We start from the raw sequence: 20,821 nt of genomic DNA on the forward strand, positions 1-20,821 counted from the left end.
TAACGGGAGGAGGCGCAGCTCCTCTGGGTGGAGTGAAGCTCTCCGAAGTTCAACTCACAAATTAGCGCCGAAGGCTCCGCTGCGCTGTGTCTGAGGAGAGAGAGAGAGAGAGGGAGAGAGAGAGAGAGAGAGAGAGAGAGAGAGAGAGAGAGAGAGAATAAAGAAAAGACGCGTCAGCTCCGTGCGTGAAAAGATTCCAACAACCGTGCGCGGACATGAGCGACGTGAGCGAGGAGGCGCTGCTGGACTACTTCTCCTCGCGAGGAGGGAACTCGGGCAAAGTGAGGAACGCAGACCTCCTGAAGACCTTCAAGCCTTTTATTGGTCACGGTGACGCGCAGCTGCGTGGTGAGTATCCCGCCGGGGGGTCGTGGATGAAGGTATATGGAGGAGGGGGGGGGCTCGTGTTCTCCAGACGCTCCTCCATCATGTCACTGATGATAACATGCATTTTGAATAACTCTACACCCCCACCCACAGTGCTTGAGCTCAGACAGCCCTCCATTGCTCTGGGTTCCACACCAGTCTACATCTGGTTTGAATTAGAGCTCCTTCATGGATCCACAGTTGCTGCAGGAGTTGTGTCATTTCCTCTCCCCCCCCCCCCCCCCCCCCCCACACCCATCACCAGGGGCGGTTGTAGCAGAGCTGAGGACCAGAGGCTCTGACACATGATGCAGCTCCTCACACAGAACAATGATCCCTCGGCGAAATGAGGAACCATTACTGATGAACACTGGTTCCCACCGTGTTGGTTCAGGATCCCAGTGTTCACTGTGTGGTTCTCCCTCCACCCACTGACTCCACATGTGCTGATGTAACCCTGAATCCTCGCCAAGGCCAGGAGGCTTCTCGTATTTCTACTGACTAACGGGTTTGAGAGAAAACTCACGTGGGAGTAACTCGACCTTAAAGATAAAAATACAAAGTTTGAATCTATAATCAATTAAATGTTGCTCGCAGCTGAAAGACTCAAAGGTTCTTTCTTACATTTACATTTGTTTTTCTTTTTCATTTGTCTGTCTACCGTTAGAAGCGTCATCTCAGCTCATGTAGCTTGATGACGGATAGTTACACAATGGGCCCCGGGGCACAGGCTTTAGAAAAGGCCCCCCCGCCCAACTCTTCATAATGGCCACAAGCCTCAGGCCGCATTTTCATTTAGAAACAATGATGATGCACATTCAGCAACATGATCTGTGGATCATAAAAGAGACGAGCGCTCGTAACGTAATGAAGACACCTGAAAGACTCAAGTTAAAGTAGAGAGTTCTGTGAGACCGATAGATAGATAGATAGATAGATAGATAGATAGATAGAGAGAGAGAGAGAGAGAGAGAGAGAGAGACAGAGAGAGAGAGAGAGGTAGATAGACAGATAGATAATAGGGATTTTAGTTTGTTTACAGCAGGTACAAATGCGTTATTACTATGTTCAAAATCCACAGTCTAACTTTAAAATAGCGTGAAGAGGATTTATTGATTACTGGGATGTCACACTGTGTTTTATCTTATCTCTTCTTTCCCAATGCAGATGCTCGTCCCACTAAAACCCTTCAGAGATCAAACACACATCAAAGACTAATCACAGAACGTTTGCTCTTAAATTCCATCTTTTGTTTTTGGCCCAGAAACCGATTAACGAGCTCCTGATGATTCATTGTGTTTCTGAATCTGCAGAACCTTTATTTATTTTTTTGTGGACCTTTGGCACTGACACAGTAACACGTAGGATCCTCCCCTCAATGATTATCCAAAGTGACCTTGTGTTGCTCCAGATGCAGAGTCAGCAGTGCAGTTGTTGACAGAGGTTTAGAGCGAGCAGGGCCATCTGACGCCACCATCCAATTAGAAGAGTGCTTAGAGTCTGTGGTAGCATGTGGTCGCAGCTTTTCACATTCTGATTGTGATGATCGTGTTTTAATCATAATTAAGTCCACATGCATGACTGGGTGCAGACGTCTCTCTAATGGGCTGGCTGTCCGATCAGATGGGCAGAAACTGGGGCAGTGCAGTGCTGAACGAGGGGGTCGGGGGGGCTGTGTGCACATGTGTGTGTTTGTTTTTTGCGAGCTGCTTGTTTCTGCCGACCTCTGGCTAATAAATAACGTACACAACACGACTCGACATGCTACTGAGCGATGAGGAATTCTTTTGTTGAGGCAGACGTAAGTGTCGGCTTCCCTTTGGACTTCCTGTTGTTGTGAGCCGCACAACCGTCCCCAGCTACACACCATGTCTTTCCGTCCACACCAGGAAAGGGAAACACTTCGATTGTCCCAGAAGCTGCGAGTCCGTGTTCACCTCCGCATGAATGGAATACCTACGCCTGGAAAAAAAGAGAGAGAGAGGCCGCTCCGAACCACAGAGTCGACACATGCCTGAATATCTCAGCTGCTGCCTGTTTGGTTCCCACAGGGAAGGTGGTGTAACGTGACTCAGGGTTTGTGTCCCGGCTGGATGCTGGAGGGGAACATCTCCCTCTGTCCTGTCAGGAGCCTCAAATCCTCCTAATGCCTCCACTTAGAAACACAAACCCTGGACTCATCCACCGTCATGTTATAAACAGGCACTCACACACGTCTGTCCCCCACATGAAGCCACATTTCTCTTTTTACTCTCACGGATTAAATCCCAGAGTATCACAGAACGGGGGGGAATTCTCTAAAAAAGCTATATTTAGTTTCCTGTGTAACTTGACGAGTGTTGTTTTTTCCCCTGCAGCTAAATACAGAGAAGAGTTCAAGCTCATCATCGACCGGATCGCTGTGGTGAAGTCAGAGAATGTGAGCATTTGAATAGTTACCTTGTGTGGGTAAAACTCTGCTGCCATGTGTTCTGCATTTATATTTCTACACTGACGCACAAGTTGTTATTCCGGTGAAAGTATTTGTGACGTAATGAAGGATCGAGATCTGGTAACTTTTCCTCCCAGGAGACGGCAGCTGCAGTTTTCATTTCCCCTTTTTAGACGAATTAACTTTTGCAAGATTATGTAAGAAAAACTGCCGCTTCGATTAACATGAAACCTGGTGGAAGGATGCGGTTCGGTTCAGGGAACTCTTTTACCTGTACAGTCACAGTTCTTACATTGAGTGCATCCTTGAAATCTAATGATTCCTCATCAATCTTTAAAGTTTTCTATATCCTGCGTTGTTTATATCCAGGTTTGTTGCCGTCTCCCTCTTTCCTACCATTGTTTGGGGCATTCCTGAAATTCTCAGTGCAACGCCAGCATCCCATAGGTCATAGTGTCAGTGTGAGGATTGTGTGTTACGTCCTGCAGGCGCACAAATATGTCAACAACTGCACAGGAAACCGTGATGTGTTGCACCAGGAGTTTAGTATGAAGAGAAAACTATCGTCTGCCTCTGTGCAATGTTCAAGTTTCTGCTTTTCATACAAATCTTGTGTCTCAGGGTGAGAAGTTCCTCGTCCTGAAGAAGAAATACAGGCAGCAGCTGCAGGAGCGCGATGCCAGACCTCAGGACTCGGACGTGGACGGACAGAGACGTCTGAGTCCGTCCAGGACAGAAGCCACCGCACAGTGGGACTCGCCCAACGCCACCACAGCTTCTCCTTCGCAGCAGCACGGAAGACAGGATGAGCGCGCGTCACGTGGGGAGGTGAATATATGAAGCTCGTTGTTTACTTCTAAACAAGGTCGTCTTTGTTGACGCCTCTTCGCTCCTCACACGTGTCAGCATCTAACTAACAGACGCACACTGTGGAACAGGGAATAAAGCTCCTCGGATGGGGGACATGTAAGTTAGTGAGACCCGAGGGACGGTCAAAGGGCTTATGTCTTTACATAAAGGACGGATCTGGACTAATGCACAGAAGCACTTGACTTTTGTGAAGATAAACATTACACGTTATATGTTTAATGCACAGTAATCCTCAGGAAGTACTTCTACATATTGTTCCTGCAGCGGGTTGAACGTCCTCTCACACGTGTTGTGCTCAAACAGGCCCTAGAGGAAACATGATGGTTCCACACCCAGATGGTGAAGGATCGACTCGGCTCAGGGTCTGACCTGCAGAGAGAGTTTGTGTTCATAACTCAGTGAGAAGCTGTTCAGAGTTCAGCTTACAATCAATACCTTGACTCCTCCTTTTTATGAATCATCGACTTTATGATCCCTTCAGTAAAAGCAGAGCAAGTTTTGGTTTTTAGGAAACTGATATATATTATATTAAAGCTTCATCTCACGAGGAGCTCTCCCCGGCTTGAAAGCTGCCTCTAACAGGGCTGTACAGTTACAAGTACAGTGTCAACAGAGGTAAGACACTTAAAGTATCCACAAATGTCCCAAACACAAACCCCAAATAATGTTTATACAAGAGACTTTTGTTACTTCAGAGAAATGTCAATGATCTCATTAATTGTTTAATTAACCAGACTCATGTAGAGAAATAGCTTGAGATGGTGTTCACATTCTATCAGACCACATTCAGAGACACGTGGACACACAAACACGTTGTTATAAACACAACCGTCAACTCAGATTGTGTAAAAACAACATTAGTTTGACGCAAACATATGAAATACTTGATTACTTGTATAGTTGGAAGTGAGATCAGATCCCAAGTGATCACAGGAGACACGTTCAGGACGTATATTAACATCAGAGACGTAATTAACAGATGCGCTCAGCGATGGTCGGTTGTGATCGGATCCCTCAGGACAGATGTTAACAGCTGGTGTGAACTGTTCTCCTGCAGGAGCAGCGGACAGGAGGAGTCGCCACACAGCTCCCTCCACCTCCTGTCGTCCACATCCACGTTCCCTCAGAGCCCAGCAACGGGGAGGAGGAGCTGGACAAGGACTCAGGGTCAAAGGTGACAATTTCACTGATTTAGAGGGAGTGGATGAATATATATACACACATGTACATATTATAATACACACAAATACATATTATACATGCATTTTCACTTACATCTTTATAGGATAAAACTAGTGAGATTCACAACCTGCTCATCAGTGATTTAAAAACTTCACCTGCTGCTGCATTAAAGTGACGCTCAGATTCATCCATTAACAGTTATTTTCTGACGATTTAATACAAGAGCTGAAACAAATAACTGTAAAATCATCGACTACCTTTTATAGTTTATTGATCTTTTCAAAATTGTCAAGCTTTTAGCCTCTAAAATTAGAAAATTTGCCATTTTTTCTTTTCTTTCTCTAAGTAAAACATTATTAAAGAAGAATAAACTGCATATTAACTGATAATTGAAATAATGAATGCATGTTTAATGGGATCTGTCTCATTTGCTGCTGTTATTTTATCTACATTATATCTATCACTATCCACTTATATCTGAGCACTCACCCTCACTGCAGTGGTCCCTGTGTCCCCCACCAGGTGGCGCTAAGTAAATTACCTGGATTTGTCACCTACGGCAGTGGGTGGAGGGAGGAGCGGTGGGGGGGAGGAGGAGGAGGAGCAGGAGGAGGAGAAGGGCCGGTGTGAGAATCTGCATCTAAATGAAGCTCCTTGTTATTATGTAGAGCGGCAACATGTTGGAACTCATTAGAAAGATAATAATCACTTGTGTTCATCACAGAGGTCACAGAGAGATATGTGGCTTCGCTCCTCGCTCGGCACAATAGACACATGAAATATGTTGGAATGTGTGAATGTGGAGCCACAATGGGATTAAGAGCGTTTGCTGAAGGTATTAGTTCCTTTGAACTTTGTGTTTAAGGCCCTCGACGGTAGTTTCATATCAAAGAAGTCACCTGGCTCCTTGTTATTAATCACGACACCCGGGGCTGGAAACTGTGAAGTCCGTCTCCCAGAGGCTGATGGGAAATTTTCAGGATCATTCCTTTAAATTTTAACACATATATCAGGAAGTGAGCGTTTTCCTTCCCCAGAATCTTATTTGATCTTTAGCTGATTACAGTAGATTTCAATAGAGAAGATGTGTGTTGGCTGAAAGTATTTGTCCTGGGCAGGTGAATAGGTAAAAAATAAATCACAGCAAATAAATAACAAACATTAAATGAGAAATTTGAGTTTTAAATCCATGTTGAAGAAAAGAGAATCTGAGATTTCAAGAAGAAAGTCTTAAGGTTCGAAGAAAGTTTTAATATAACAAGAGAAAAGAGGTGGAACTTTGTTATTTCACAAGAATAAAGCCGGAATATTCCGACGAGAAAATATAAGATATAATAATATAAGACTTCATTTTATGAGAATCCAAAAAAAAGAATCTGTAGGAATTAGATTTCAATCCCAAATTTTTAACAAATCTCATTGGAAAACTTTTCATTGTCGAACGTTTCCTCCTCCAGTTAAGAGAGGATTTCCTCCAGGTCTGTGATCTTTCTTCAGATTAGACAGAAGAACGAGAAAATAAATAAATCCATGTGTGAGCTATTTTAAATATATAACCAAAGTCCTGATTCTGATGAGGCAAACTATTAAGTAATAAAACATGACTCAACAAGACGCTATGTTATTGAAAGAAGTTGTTAAAACTCTGTGTCCTTGTGGTCGAATAAAGCAGTGATTCTCAACTTGGGTCACAAAATATAATATTAATATTTATTAAATGCTAAATATTAGTTTTTTCCTTAAATTGTGTGAAGCAGCGATAAGATGTGAGTCAGACTGGACGTTAGTGAGTCTGTGTGCGACTCAAAAAGTTCGAGATTCACTGATCTTAGAGCAAGTTGATCCAATTCAGGTCAATTTTTTTTTTGTAAAGCACCAAATCATCTCCTTAATAATCTCTTTTCACTTTCCACCAATCGCTAAAGCCAAAAATGATTTTCTTCTGATTTAGATTAATCCTAAAATTCACAAAATAAATAAATAAACAATTTCCGGCTTCTGATTTATCTTCTATGATAATAAACTAAATATCTCTCAGTCCTTTCCTCGTTATTATCGTCCTCCAACGAAAGCACTGAAGGAATGGACGTGTGTCAGAGAGCCACCGGCTGGATAAATACCCCCCCGATCCCTTCTCATGTTCAGCTGGCTGACGCGTGACGTGAAACTGTTTCCACATCGTTTTCTGATCTGAGAACGATTCGCTCGCTCCATCATAAATCAGCCCAAGTGACAGGTTTACCCTCTCGACTGTGAGTTCCTCCCCTCGACCACTTCAGGCCGAAAAGGCAACGACCACAACAACTGTAGTTTTGTTGTTTTTGGGGTTAATTGTTAATTGGATTGTTATTCATTACCTCTCGTGTGTGAAAGCGTCACCTCGGCCTTGCTCGCCCATTACCTCCCTCTCTGTCTGTCACCCTTTGGTCGCGTCTCGTCAGCTGGAAGCAGCACAGCAGCGTGACCTCGCTCTGAGTGTGTGTGTGTGTGTGTGTGTGTCTGTGTGTGACGGGCACAGTTCAGTTAACGTGTGTCACCTCTGAGTAACAGTTGTTCTGTTTCCTGTCTCTCTCAGTCGGAGTCGGAGCAGGACGAGGAGGGAACCGGCAGCATGGGCTCCGCCGCCGTCGCTGTGAGTCCATTTTAGTTTTTGTGTCTTTTTTCCCAGAGGATGTTTGAGAAGACAGGAGGTGAAGTGACAAGTGTAAAGTGAAGGGAGAGCGGCTTCATCTACCATGTGACAGGAAATGGAAAAACAGGATGTGGATAGCAGGGTGTGTGTGTGTGTCTGTGTGGGTGTGTGTGTCTAAGCTCCTCTCTCTGCTCCAGCTCGATCCTATAGAGAAGGAGTGGATCTACTCGGCGGCTGGTGCTCGGGTCCCTGACCTCTCTCAGCTGCTCAGGCAGGACCCCTCGCTGGCAAACAAGAAGGTACAGCCCCCCCCCCCCCGATCTTCCTCTGAAAGGACACAAATTGGATCTTGTTCTCAGATTTGTGGCCATCTGCGGCAAAGGGACACAACGCAATGCATGATGGGACGAGAAACTCAGGCAGCCACAGTTTCAAACTAAATTCCAGGTTCTATAAATGTTTCAGGAGGAAAAAAATCCAATTCCAGATAAATAAAACTCAACAATTCGGTTCTAGAAGTAAAAAATCTGACGGGATTGCCTGTTCATCAAAATAAATAATAAAAAATAATATGTTTTATTCACCATGTCGAGTTGAAATTGAGACTCAAGACAACATTCCTCCTGTCTTTGAGCGTTTAGTCTGAACACATATTCAAGCAAACATAACTTCAATTAATCTGCTTTATAAAATCCATCCTATTATCTTGAATATAAGACTTTTTTTAAGTTGTTTTGTGCAGTAAAATACTTCTACAGCAGTTAATTAATCACAAATACACATTGTAATGATCCATCCTTGTAGCCTCTCAAACATCAAACAGCAGTAACGTGAGGACGCTGTGTCCTCCACGTGTGAAAGTTACTTTGCATGTGTCTGAATTTCTGTTTTACTTCAGTTCCTCTGACTTTGTTGTTCCTGAGACTCTTTGGTCAACGAGGACTCAACTGGAATCGTCTCACTGCTCCGGTTCAGATGGTTATTAACGGTTTTGTGTTTCTTTTCTTTTGGGGGCGTGTCCAACCAGGACTTCACCTCTGTAAGTATTTGACCTGTCTCGTGCTGCTCACTGTAATTTGATGTTGTTATTTATTAAGTCGCTGTTGTTTGTGTTGTGATTCTGACTTGAAGCCTCTTGTTGTTTCCCTCTGACGCTCCTGACTGATGGTGACCGTCCTCTCAGGGGGTAAGTGTCCTCACTCTCTATCGCCACCTACAGGCTGAGGCTGCGTCCACACATCTACGCCATCGCTGATTCGTCAGGCTCCTGTCACATGACCTCCTTCCAGAAAGAAAACAATCAGCCTCGGCTACACGTGTAGAAAACAACATGGAGAATCAATTAGAAGCGTTGCTGGGCTGTTGTCTTCGCTAGCAGATGTTGTGCAGTTGAATTCTGCATTTTGAAGATAAGATAAAAACTTTATTGAAACATTTCTGCAGTTCAGATAGAGATAGACAAGATAATACAAATATTTAAAAGAAAAGCAATAGATATAATAAATTAAAGTAAATAAGAAATAAAACTAAGTATGTACATTATATACAGCTTTTCACTTTAGTGGTTTAAAGTCAAGTAAAGTGGCAAAGGAGGATTTTACGAGCAAGTAAAAAACTATTCGTACACAGGGAAAATACTTTTAAACTTAAGAAGAACCTGTTTGTACATTACAACAAATGTGCAAAAAGTTATTTTCTGTTTAAAATAGTTCAAGTTGTATAAATATGATACAACTTCTTGTGTAGGAGAGGCGTTCGTGAGCCGAGATGCTCATGAGGACAGAGATCATTTTAGTTTGAAAATGCCATTTTCATGAGTGTGGCTGTAGCTTTATGTTTTTCAGAGTAGAATCCAGCTCCTCGTGAAAGTTACGTCCATCACAACAAACCCTATCTCAGCTCGCCGCCTCTCCAACCTTCCACCGATTCCTCCAAACCACGTTTTGCTTGTATAACTTTCACCAGCGTTCCGAGGAGCCCGTGTTAAAACATCCAGATCATGCATTTCAAAAGGTCCACTATCAAAAGGATTATGAAAGATAGCTTTTTAGCTCCTGCGCCCCCCTGACAACCCAAATCCTTTTATTTGTCTCCCTGTGCGCTTAAGAGATTTGAGCTCATGTTTGTTGTCCCTCCCCTGTGTCACAGTTCTCACACTGTCCTGTGGCCGTGGCGGACCACCTTCTAAGAGTGGCCCTTAAGCCCCTGCCATCCCCACCCGGACAAGATAGCACGGCCGCCATTGAAGTGCAGGGAGATGTAGGGGGGGGCCGCTGGGATTAAGGAGAGTCTTAATGCCCCACAAAGACTTCACCCACTTAAAGATAATCTGAAAGTAATAGAGCAGGCTGGGATTAATTGTAGAACAATGCTGGTTGTGTCCCTGGGAAGGTGCTGAGTCCCCCCCCCGGGCCTCTTTGATGTTCCCTTTAGCCTTCAGCCTTCCCCTGTGCAGCAGAGGTGGATGCCATCGCCACAGATAACGTACACTGATACCCACAATCCAGAAAGACTCATGAGAACCAAAGGGCCTTAGATCCCAGGTGCTGGTGTATTTGATCTGTCCCGACTTTGCTCGGAAAGAAGTGCAAACCGACAACCCGGGGTCTGAGTCCCACGTTGGGCGAGGGCTGAGGGGATTATTACTCTTCATCCTGAGGAGACTTAAGTGTTTCCTGTTCTGACCAAATGTTTGTCGGGATCAGGTGGTTTTAGAGAAACGCTCTCGAGCAGTGGTTTAACAGTGAGGTTGCTTAAAAGTGAAGATCCCCTGTAAGTCTCTCTCTCCCTCCCTCTCTCTCTCTCTCTCTCCCTCTCTCTCTCTCTCTGTCTCTTCCTGCTCGTGACGTGGACCTCTGTCTCTGCTGTGACGGACTTCCTCCTCCACACAGTTTGTAAGTACATCATTAGCTCATCACTCCTCAGCGTCTCCCTCGAGTCCAGGGCAGCGTCGGGCTCACGGCTCATTGTGTCGCCCGTCGACACCAAGCCCTCTTCAGCCTCCACTTCCCTCACTGGGGAGCACAGCAGGGTGGGGGGGGGGGGGGGGGGGGGGGGGGCACGGCCGTCCACGAGTGACGGGACAGGTGGGGGGGGTCGCCCCCGGTCGGTGGAGGGAGAAACGTGAACCTGCAGGAAGGGAAGACGCAGCATCCTGTCCGGCCTCGTCCATCACTCCTGCCCACGGGGGGACCCGCCGAGCCGCCTGTCAAAGAGCCCTCTGGCCCATCTGTCTTAAGATGTGACAGAGGACAGACAAAAGAGATGGAGACACTCCAGCCAGACAGCATCTATCACAATCTGTCTCTGACGCGGAGAGGTAAAGCAACATGTCGCTTCCTCATCCCCCTCAGTGGACACAAGCAGACATTTTTATCAGGCCGGCTGCTGGACAAGCTTTTTGTCCCTCGTCAACACAAAGGGACGCGTGTCCTGTTCGGCCGTGAGTCGTAGGCCCGGTTTGTTTCTCAGAGGTAAACAAGTGTTTTGTCTGGAACAAGAAATACTGGGTCTCGACCTCTCAGCTGATCGGGAGGTATTTCTGAAATCCTCAGACTCCTCGGAAAAAAGAACTATAAAAAGATTTGAAAGTTTTTTGATATTTCTTATCCAGGTAGCCAGAAGACAAACTGATTTAACTTCAGCTAAAATATTTGTCTTGTCCAATTTCCATTTTGGTTTGGATAAGTTAATTCTGTTAAAGGTGAAGAACAGGGAATAAAAACATTCAAATTGTGCAGCAAATATAATTATTTTTGATCCATAAACTTGTCAGCAACAATTTAATCTTGTATTCGATTGAGTTAAGACATTTTTCTTAACTTAGTTGATCAAGTTTTATCAAATTTATAGTTTGATATAAAAAAAACTTATCTAATTATTGATGTCAGGCGTAAAAAGCCCAATATTTTACTTTGGATTGTAAAGGATCACAATTTTAAAATATCTGAATATTTGAAATACTTAATACATAGTAGAATAGTATAAAACCTTATGAATATGTCTTTAATCTCCATAACTCCTTCTAAGTTCCATGTGACTGCTCTTCAGCTTCACATGAGACTAATTTAAAAGTTATAAAGTCCCCCCCCCCGTCCTCTGTGGAGGTGTAACTCTGATTCGCTCTGCCGTGTGGGGTCTCGACCTCGGCGGTGGACGTCTGTTGGTTGTTTAGTCGACATCTGCACCGACGCTCGGCTCCACCTGCTGATGACCCGTAATTACAAAGCTTCAAGTGGTGTCGCAGAAAAGATCACAGCTGCGGCCCGACAGGTGGATGTGGTTCGCACGGGACCGGCCGAGTTCCCTGCTCCGAAACATGTGTCTGTTATTAAAGCATCGGCTCTTTGAGTATCTTAACATGTGGGTGTATCTGTAAGGGCGGGTGGGGGTGGGGGGGGTGGGGGGCGGCTTGTTTCCCTGCTTGACGTGTGCTGACAGTCGCTTGGTGATGTCTGGGTGGGTCTCCCCTCTGCGGGTCACACTAACATCATCAATCTTCCCCCCCGGTGACAGGCGGCCGGGCCCCCCAACCGTGGGCACAGGGCCGTGTTGTTTTGTAATTAGGCTCCGTTAGATGGCAGGAAACCATCTCTCCATCCCTCCTTCTCCCCATCCCTCCTTCCATCCCTCCACAACCCACCCCCCCCCATCCCCCCACCCTCCCTCCGTGCACAGCTGGGCCCTCTGCCCTCGCCACCGGCCAATGAGAAGCTGCCCTGGCTCGGCTTGGGACGACGCCACAGTTATTAATGTGCCCGAGTGGTGGACGTGTTCATGTTCTTAACCTCTGTCCTGGTTCCTCACAGACGGCTCTGCACTGGGCGGCCAAGCACGGCAACGAGGACATGGCGGCGCTCGTGGTCAACGCCGGTGCTGATGTCAACACCAAGTCAGTGAGTGTGTTCTTCTGCTTTTCATCGAGACGCAAAGATCTCGAAAAGGGGCACTCCATCGCTTTCAAGACAAATGTGCAACGTGTAAACTTCAAAATTAGGACAAAGACAGTTTATCAATCATCAATATACAGAGGGAACATACAGTGATGAACACACAATCGATTCACAGAAAGCACAAAAGCACAACACGACTACAAGCCACACAACAGAAACACAACCACAACGGAAGTGAGCGACAACAGTGAAATGAGCAGAGTGACTTTCTGTGGTTGAGTTTTTTTCTTTTCAACAAAAGTTGTCATATTCAGCTGCCACATCCAAACGTGCAGATGGATCTACATCTGTAAAACAGATCTGGGGTCTGTTCTGCATGTGGCTGCTGGATATTTTCATTTGATATGGAGAAATAAAGTTAAAACTACAATGAGCAGTGTAGAGTCAGTGGAGTGCCCCTGTTAGAACTATGGTGCTTTGTATTTAGCTTTTTTTCGTGACGTGCACATCCTCTCCTCTTCTTTCCTGCAGCATGTGAGTATCCAGGCTCCTATCAGGCCGTGCTGGGCTCTGCAGAATAAAGCTGCTTTGGTTTGAATCTGTTTGAAACAACAGGACGACAACAAGGCCACTGGTTTGTTCTGCCCTGTCCCTCGGTGATGTAATGGTCTCCTAAATGATCTCTGTGAAGATGCAGCTGTGCAAATGCATTACAGCAGCACGTGTTGCCGGGCGCCGCTAATAAATCACGTCATGTCACGTTAATTGTTTCTCAAAACACTGCGTCCGTGTGCACGACTCCTGAAAACTCTGCAATTTTCAGGGAATTACCAGGCAATTATGTTTTTATCATTATCGGCTGTTTCCATAACCTCTGTTAATTTGTCTCTTTCTTTTTTCTCTCTCTCCGCTGTTTTCATTGGCTGCGTTTTGGGGCCTGGGAACCTACAGGGGGTAGGTACCGAACCAACACCCTCCTCAGTCCCCCCCCCCCCCCCCCCCCCAGAGAGTCAAACTGTCCCTTCTGAACTCCTGGGTCATAGAAAGAAGAAAGAAAAACACTTAAAAACTTGACAATTAAAAGTTTTGAATTTTCTATTTGAAGGTTTTCCTCTTGTTTCTTCTTCTGCAGGGTTACACGGCTCTACACATCGCAGCGTTACACGGCCACCGGCACATTCTGGACCTGCTCACACGCAGATATGGTAAAAACTCATTCAAAGTGTTGCACCTCGATAAAGCTGCTTTCAGACATTCAATGAACTCCGGATTATCTCTGGACATTCTCCTGAGGGGCTGTAAGTTAGAAGCTCCGGACTTTCTCCAGAGTTTCTCCAGCCCCCCCCCCACTAAAATCTCCTGATAATATCCAAATGAGCTCATGTGTCTATGGATTTCTGGAGAATCTCCTCCTGTGTTGTGCATATGTGAAACTCAAACTCTTGAGAAAGTCCGCACCCAACTGTGAGGACATTCTCCGGAGTTCATGTCTGCAAATGGCTTGAATCGATCGGGAAATTGGCTGATTAGTAATTTTTTACACATTAGTTTTCTCAACTAAATATAACCAATGATATAACTCTGTCCCACAAGTTTTTACAGAGTTAAACCCTTTATTTCTATTGGTTTGAAAATCGTTTTACTTTTCTAAAACCAGTCAGTCAGATTAAGAGGGACAACTGGTTTCAATCTCATGTGGTTATTTATATCTTACCTCTGGATTAGGAGGTTTTTTTTTGGGGGGTTTAGATAAATGTTTAGATGAATCTTACCGGCTGGTTTCTGAGATTTGTTTTTTTAATTCTTATCAGGCGCTAAAGAGAACTTGAGGGATTACAGCGGCCACCTAGCATTCCACTACCTGAACGTCAAAGAGCCGGAGGGTCCAGAGGAGGAGGTCGAGCTGCGTGAGTTATAACTAATTTAATAAATAATAACTCTTAGTTTAGTTCATGTAAAAACACTAAAAACGTTCTCTCATCGAGTTAATGGTTTTATTTGTTTCCCCCTGGTAGCAGAGCTTCACGTCACGCAGGCCAGGGAGCGGAACAGGAACAGGAAGCTGGTGACGCTGTTCCACTCCAAGAAGAAGTGGGGCTCGGCCGAGGAGCTGGCGCCGATCGAGGAGGAGAGGACGGCGTCGCATCAGCTCGTCCCGCCGCCGTTCAGACCCCGGAAGTTCTCACGCTGAGGAGAAACTCCCGCTTCTGCCTCGGACATTCTGGCTTTTACGTTCATATTCACACGTAACGTAAACCCCCCCCCCCAACACACACACACATTTACCATGAAGTATTAATACTGGGTGTGTATATTTAGTATGTACACACACACACAGATACTCACACACTCGCTGATGCACCTAAAAGCTCGGACTGATCACCGAAGCTTTAACTCTGAATTAAGAATCGTGATGGTGCGCCTTTAAAAGCCTTTCAAAGTTTTATTAAAGCCTTTAAACTTTACTTCCTGTTTCTAAATGTTACTCATGCCTTAAAATGTCCAATGAGCTCAGGCTACAGTGATTCTTTAAACTTCCTTCACGCTTGTTTGTACTGAGGTTCTGGTGATGAACTTCAGGATGAAGCTGGTTTTATTCTCCATTTTAAAATGAGTCATTTCATTCGCTAAAGATTTGATGTTGTTGTTATTTACAGCAGCAGGTGAGAGAATGAGGGACAAAACAAAACCACAGCTCGAAGCTTCAGCTAAAATATTTTAACCATCACATTTTGACATATGAGATGTTTTGTTTATCAGCCACAATATTTCAACCATCAAACGCCGACTTACCTACAAACTACGAGTCTATGAAACGATGTGGAAATCAACACAAGTCAAGACAAACAAAGGTTTTATTCACACCGTCGAGAAGAAGTACTACATTACCCACAATCCTCAGGTGTATGAGCAATGTCTCTGATTGGTGAATTTGGCTGTTAACACGGAAATCTTTTACCACAACCGAGAGAATCCTGTCTGCTAGGATCAGGTGGATTCGGCTCCACAGCCCAGAACCACCAGGACTTCTCTGAAGCAGGGATCAGTTGCAATGCTTCATGGGATATGTAGTTCCTTATAAATAATTACGTACACAGTAGTTGCCTTTTTTATTTTTTTTTTGCATTTTCAATATTATTTTGCAGCAAATCAAATGTATCACGGTCACAATTCTTCTCATTTCTGCTTCCAGACTCTTTATGAGGATTTTCTTAAATGTCCTTGGTGAAGATGAAGAGAATTGTGTTTGAAGGGCTTTTGTACTGTTCATCATTTCCATTTGTTGTGATAATTGTGTATTGTAATCCAAAAGGACCAGCCGCAGTTTCATTATTTGCACAATATTTATACAATGAAGATATTTTGGTATAAAACTGTATTTTATATCAAACTGTTCACTGTTTTTTTGGAACTAATTCTTGTTGCTCTGTGGCTGCTTCACTGTTGCTCTGGAATTATCTGCTCGTCCTCTTAAAACCCAGCAGAGCAACAACTTGTGATAAAGCTTCTTTCTCTCTTTTCCTCTCTTTCCGTGGGATGACCATGGAAATTCTTCTAAAGCCGCTTTTGATCTTTCCTCAACTACCTGACTTGGCGGGCTGCAGATGGAGTAAATATGGGCCCCGCTAACTCTCCATACGGCTTTAAACCTTAATTCCTGATTAGCTGAAAAGGGCAGCACTTGCTTTCGGGTCCTGGATATCACACAACACAGAGGGGAACAGGGGCAAGTGTTTTTGTGCTTCATTTTTGAAGCGGGGATGTTTTGAGGGGGGGGGATAAGAGGGAGTTTCTGTAATAGATACTTATCTTACTGCCCTCAAGCCCCTCAAACAAAGTCCCCCTCTGAAGAGATTATAACCCAGGGAGGGCACATTAGCTCTAATCCCATGCTTTGAGGCCTCGCACCCCCATACCTCCCTCTGCCCCACTTATTTCAACCCTTCTGTTGCTGGGGGGGGGGGGGACGACACCTTGTATCTAGTGCATGTATGAGCAAGGCCTGTGGCTACACACGAGGGTTGTGTGTGTGTGCACTCATGTTTGTGTGTGACTCATAGGGGGTGGAGCGACTGTTTCAATAGCACGCTGACTCTAATGAAAAGCATTGAGGGGTGCATACTGCTGTGTAACTGATTCCTCTCTCTGAAGAGATTAGGAGCTACATTGTTGGTTCGGTTGCTCATTTCCATGAGAGCACAGCCTCCCACCAGCGGCTGCTCGGCTTTGTTATTTTGAGTTGGAAAACACAGAGCCCAATGTCCCGGGCTTCCTTGTAACCATTGTTTCACAAATAGGCCAAAATGTAGATGTCACGTCACAGATGCCCAATAACCTCATTAGCTGCTCTCTGTGAGGCGGCGGGGAGAAAACGGTTCCGAGGGCGAACTTCACTTTCTGCATCGTAAAACACTAATATACACTGATTAATACTTGGTAGTAGAAAGTATTTTAATAAATGCGAGGTACCTGTAAGCAGGAGAATGTGTGCATTAATATATCTGTCAACTACGATAACATATCAGAGAAAACACAGTTGTATTAAAGTCAATTCGTTTTCCATAGGAGAAGATATAGTCCTCATTATATATCAAACATGTAGAACAACTTCAAATATCCTTATTAGTGCATAAGAATACACGATAGTCGGTTATAAAGTATTAGATACATAGGTTGGTCGATAATATCACAGACACGATGTAAGTTCTCAGTTATAAGCCGACATAAAAACTTCTATTTTACACACTGCAGAAATAAAAAGGTATATTATTTCTCAATTCGTCTCATATATATTTTAATTTCTAATAAAATCAATGGTTAAACGGGAGAATATCGTGAAAAAAATACATTATTTCCTTTCTGTGACATAAAGGCTTGATAACAAACTTCTAAGGAATCATTACTGTCTGTCAAACAAACATAAATGTGGATACATATTGGTATCATCATCCCAAAATCCATATCGGCCTAGTTCTAAAACATGCATGACAAATATTATTGTTTCTTATTAAATCTGTGGCCATCATTATATGAAATAATTAAAATGGGAACTTCCTGTGAAAAGCTGACGTCCCTGAAACTTGATGGAGAAAGAGATCAGTGACTTAAGTGAAACGGTAGAAGAGTTAAAAACGAACTCTTATTCAGAAGAGGACATGTATTGATTTTTTTATTTAAATGATTTGTTCTTTAAGTTGAAAATCCCTCTTTACTTCCTGGACAAGAGAAATCTGAACGAGGCGGAAAAACCGGGTCCAGCAGGAAAATCAACAAATGAACCGGGTACAAAGAAAACCTGAGTATTTGTCAAAGATGTTCATATGAGCCTGACATCCCATAATCAAACATTTCTCTTGACAAGCCACATTAGAACCCACCCCTCAATTTAAAAAAAAAAATTCATTAAACAAGGAACCAACCAGTGGAGGATTCCTCGACCTGAACAGATGAACAATTCACATGCACAGAACAATCCCGAATAACGCAATTCATATTTTTGCAAGAGAAATATTCATTAAACTAAATTTAAACTTTGCAATTATAACTTTAAGAGATGATCCAGATTGAATCTGGCCTCGGTGCCTCGCTGGTCCTGCTCTGCTCGTGTTGAGGAGAAACCTGCAGCTGAGGTGCAGAACCCAACAAGCTCCTCTGCAGCAACGAGCCCGACAGGGCCCGGCCCCTGGCTGAGGGGTCCCGGGGTCCCCGCACCCACCCACCGGGAGCCGACACAGGGAGACACCAGCAGCTGTCACACGGGCCCATCACGGCCTCAGCAACGCCGCCTGTCACTCACCCTGTGGAGGGCTGTCAATCAGGCTGCACCCAGGAGGGAGCTGGGAGGCGGGCCCCTGCCCGGCCCTAAACAAAGACATACTTTCATTTGCAAGCGGTTCCAGTGCCACTACTATTTTGAAAGAATGATAGAGTGGTGCTGATAAGAGTAATGACAAAGGACAAAGAGTGGAAGGGGGTCTGGGGAGGGGGGGTCTGATAGTAAAGAGGTGGGAGCGCTTGATAACATTCACACTTTGCTTACATCTCCCCATTTGTGTCGGGCCCCAGGAAAATCCCATTAGAGGAGAATCACAGATCTGCACGGAGACCATCACATTCTGGTCGTCAGCTGGGAATCCCACTGAGGGGATTTGGATGAATTTCAAATTTGTATCATGTTTATTTTCCCCTTTCAGTTCGATTCAAACACTATAAATAAAACCAGAGTTAAAATGTTGCTGTATAGACTTTAAACTAACTTGCTCCTGCAGCTCATACGTCTCTGTCAGCTCCCCCCCCCCCCGTAATAAAATAAACTAACAAGCAAAAGGTGTTGAGGGTTTTGTGGATTCTCCTCAGGCTTTTGTCGTCTTCTTCACACCTATCTATGAACTATTCTAATTGCATGTTAAGTCCCTTTGTCAGCTCGCAGGTAGGGGACGGCCTGCAACCACGGTCACACCTCAACCCATTGTCCCGACCCGTCCACTGTCCTCGTCTAATGTCGCGTTTCACATCCAGCACCAGGCTCCTGCTTCATTTAAACAGTCTGCTCGGGATATTCAGGGGATTCAAAGAGAAGATATAAAGTGCAGCCCATCTTTCCCCGACAGAAGAATGTCTCAGGTGCTTCCAGAGACAAAGATAATTTCATCCTGCTTTGCTATCTCCTGTCGTTATCTCCTCCGGGTGCTCGGGGACAATCGTCTTCCATTTGGTCACTTGTCTCTCTCCTGTAAACGAGTGACATCCTCACAGCAAACAGCCCGAACTCGACCTGTCGGAGCAGGACCAACACCTGCATTGTGCCGGAGCTGCCAAAAGAGGAAGGGAATGAAAAGGAGTCTACAAGCTGGACAAAAGCTGCCGCCCAGAGCTGTTTGTGTTGTGAGATGTAGACCAGTGATGCCATAAGCCTCCTTCTCTTTGCACTCTGCTCGGCCCCATTGTTGCTCTTGTACAAATTTGCTTTAGGCTCTGTGGACCCCACCCAAATGAATTCCTCCCCTCCCTCCACCTTTTGCCAGTTTTTATCTGTCGCTGGTATCTCTCTCTCTCTCTCTCTATCTCTCTCTCTCTCTCTCTTTCTCTCTCTCTCTATTTAATTTTACACCATCTGCAACACAATATTTAAAAAGTAATCCTATCAGGCTTAAGTCCGAGGAACAAATCAGGTTAAACAATTAATCCTTCGGTTTAATTGTATAAAAATTCCAATCACAGCTTCTCACAGCCCGAAGACAAAATCTCCACGTTTTGATTTTGACCAAAAGTACAAGAAACTAAATCTCAGCAATTTCATTTTTAAAGGTTGAAATCTCAGAATGTGAAGAATTATTTCAACTATTTCCCCTTGAAAAATGACTTAAACAATTATTTGAATATCAAAATATTGGAAAATTACTTTCTGTCACTGGCGTAATGGAAAAATCATTTAATCTGTGGTCAGCAACTTTTCCCACAGAGGTCAAACTAACTACTCATTAAAAATATATACGACAGGATGCACACAACAAAAACAAAAAACACTGCGACATATATATAAATATATTTATTAAAGGAGAAAAACTCCTCACGGTGATAAAGTAGATCAGTTCTCCAATATCTATTATATCTTTTTGGTTTATTTTGACGAGGAGAAGCTTTTTTATGTAAACTTTCCATCAACACTCACATTAGAAGTATTTAGATAATTTACTTGAGTAAAGTTATTATCACCACGTGATGAAAATGATCCATCACAAGTTTAATTCACGAACATACCAGGTAAATGTACCAGCAGCTAAATGTTATCACAGTTTCATACATTACTAATCACGGAATTATTATAAATGATTTATTACTAATAATGATAACCGAGTAAACTGCAAATGCAACTATAGTTGAAGTAAAAGTATTATAATTGCTATTTAAATGCAGTGAAGTTTAAAGTACTCCTGTAGTAAAATAGTAGACCATGCAGTTTTCTAAATTCCCACATTCATTAGTAAATAATGAATTAATGTTTCATTGTATAAATTGTTGTCTGCACAACTCCTTCATTAATTTATCAAGAGAGATTCAAATCATTAATATTAAATTATTACTTTGAGATATTGAATTCCAATATCAATCTATCATTTATGTCTCTGTGTCTACAGCTCACACACTGATGCATTGAAGTACCTGAATGCAATATGTGTGTGTGTGTGTGTGTGTACAAAACAAATGTATTGAAGCTGAGTGAAAGTTAATAAAAAGAGTAACTATGACTATATTCAACTACTAGGCTATTATATCATTATATTTAATTAATTTAATTCTATATCAATAATTATCACGATAAACAATCACGTTCTTTTATTCCACAGAATGACAAACAATTGATAAACAACACAACAGTTTACGAATGTGAGTTGGATCAATCCTCACTCTATTGGACTTTTGTTAAATTGCTATTGATGCAAATTA

General features: G+C 43.7%; 1 protein-coding gene across 1 annotated transcript; it reads left to right on the top strand.

Moving 5' to 3' along the window:
* Positions 1 to 15,764, top strand: LOC133956630 (ankyrin repeat domain-containing protein SOWAHA). The gene is made up of 12 exons (XM_062391848.1): positions 1 to 348; positions 2,724 to 2,785; positions 3,419 to 3,625; positions 4,725 to 4,841; positions 7,425 to 7,481; positions 7,679 to 7,780; positions 8,509 to 8,520; positions 10,373 to 10,375; positions 12,290 to 12,382; positions 13,506 to 13,578; positions 14,185 to 14,280; positions 14,389 to 15,764. Exons 1-12 carry the CDS (start codon positions 216 to 218, stop codon positions 14,562 to 14,564), a joined length of 1,131 nt encoding a protein of 376 aa, XP_062247832.1. The 5' UTR covers positions 1 to 215; the 3' UTR covers positions 14,565 to 15,764.
* The last annotated feature ends 5,057 nt before the right edge of the window (positions 15,765 to 20,821 follow it).

Source organism: Platichthys flesus, chromosome 7 (assembly GCF_949316205.1).
Source record: "Platichthys flesus chromosome 7, fPlaFle2.1, whole genome shotgun sequence".
Classification (NCBI taxonomy): domain Eukaryota; kingdom Metazoa; phylum Chordata; class Actinopteri; order Pleuronectiformes; family Pleuronectidae; genus Platichthys; species Platichthys flesus.

Excerpts from the sequence above, each read along its gene's own strand:
- LOC133956630 (XM_062391848.1), top strand. The coding sequence starts at position 216 with ATGAGCGACGTGAGCGAGGAGGCGCTGCTGGACTACTTCTCCTCGCGA. Across the intron at positions 349-2,723 it reads CGGTGACGCGCAGCTGCGTG|CTAAATACAGAGAAGAGTTC; the intron begins GTGAGTATCCCG and ends TTTCCCCTGCAG. Across the intron at positions 3,626-4,724 it reads AGCGCGCGTCACGTGGGGAG|GAGCAGCGGACAGGAGGAGT; the intron begins GTGAATATATGA and ends GTTCTCCTGCAG.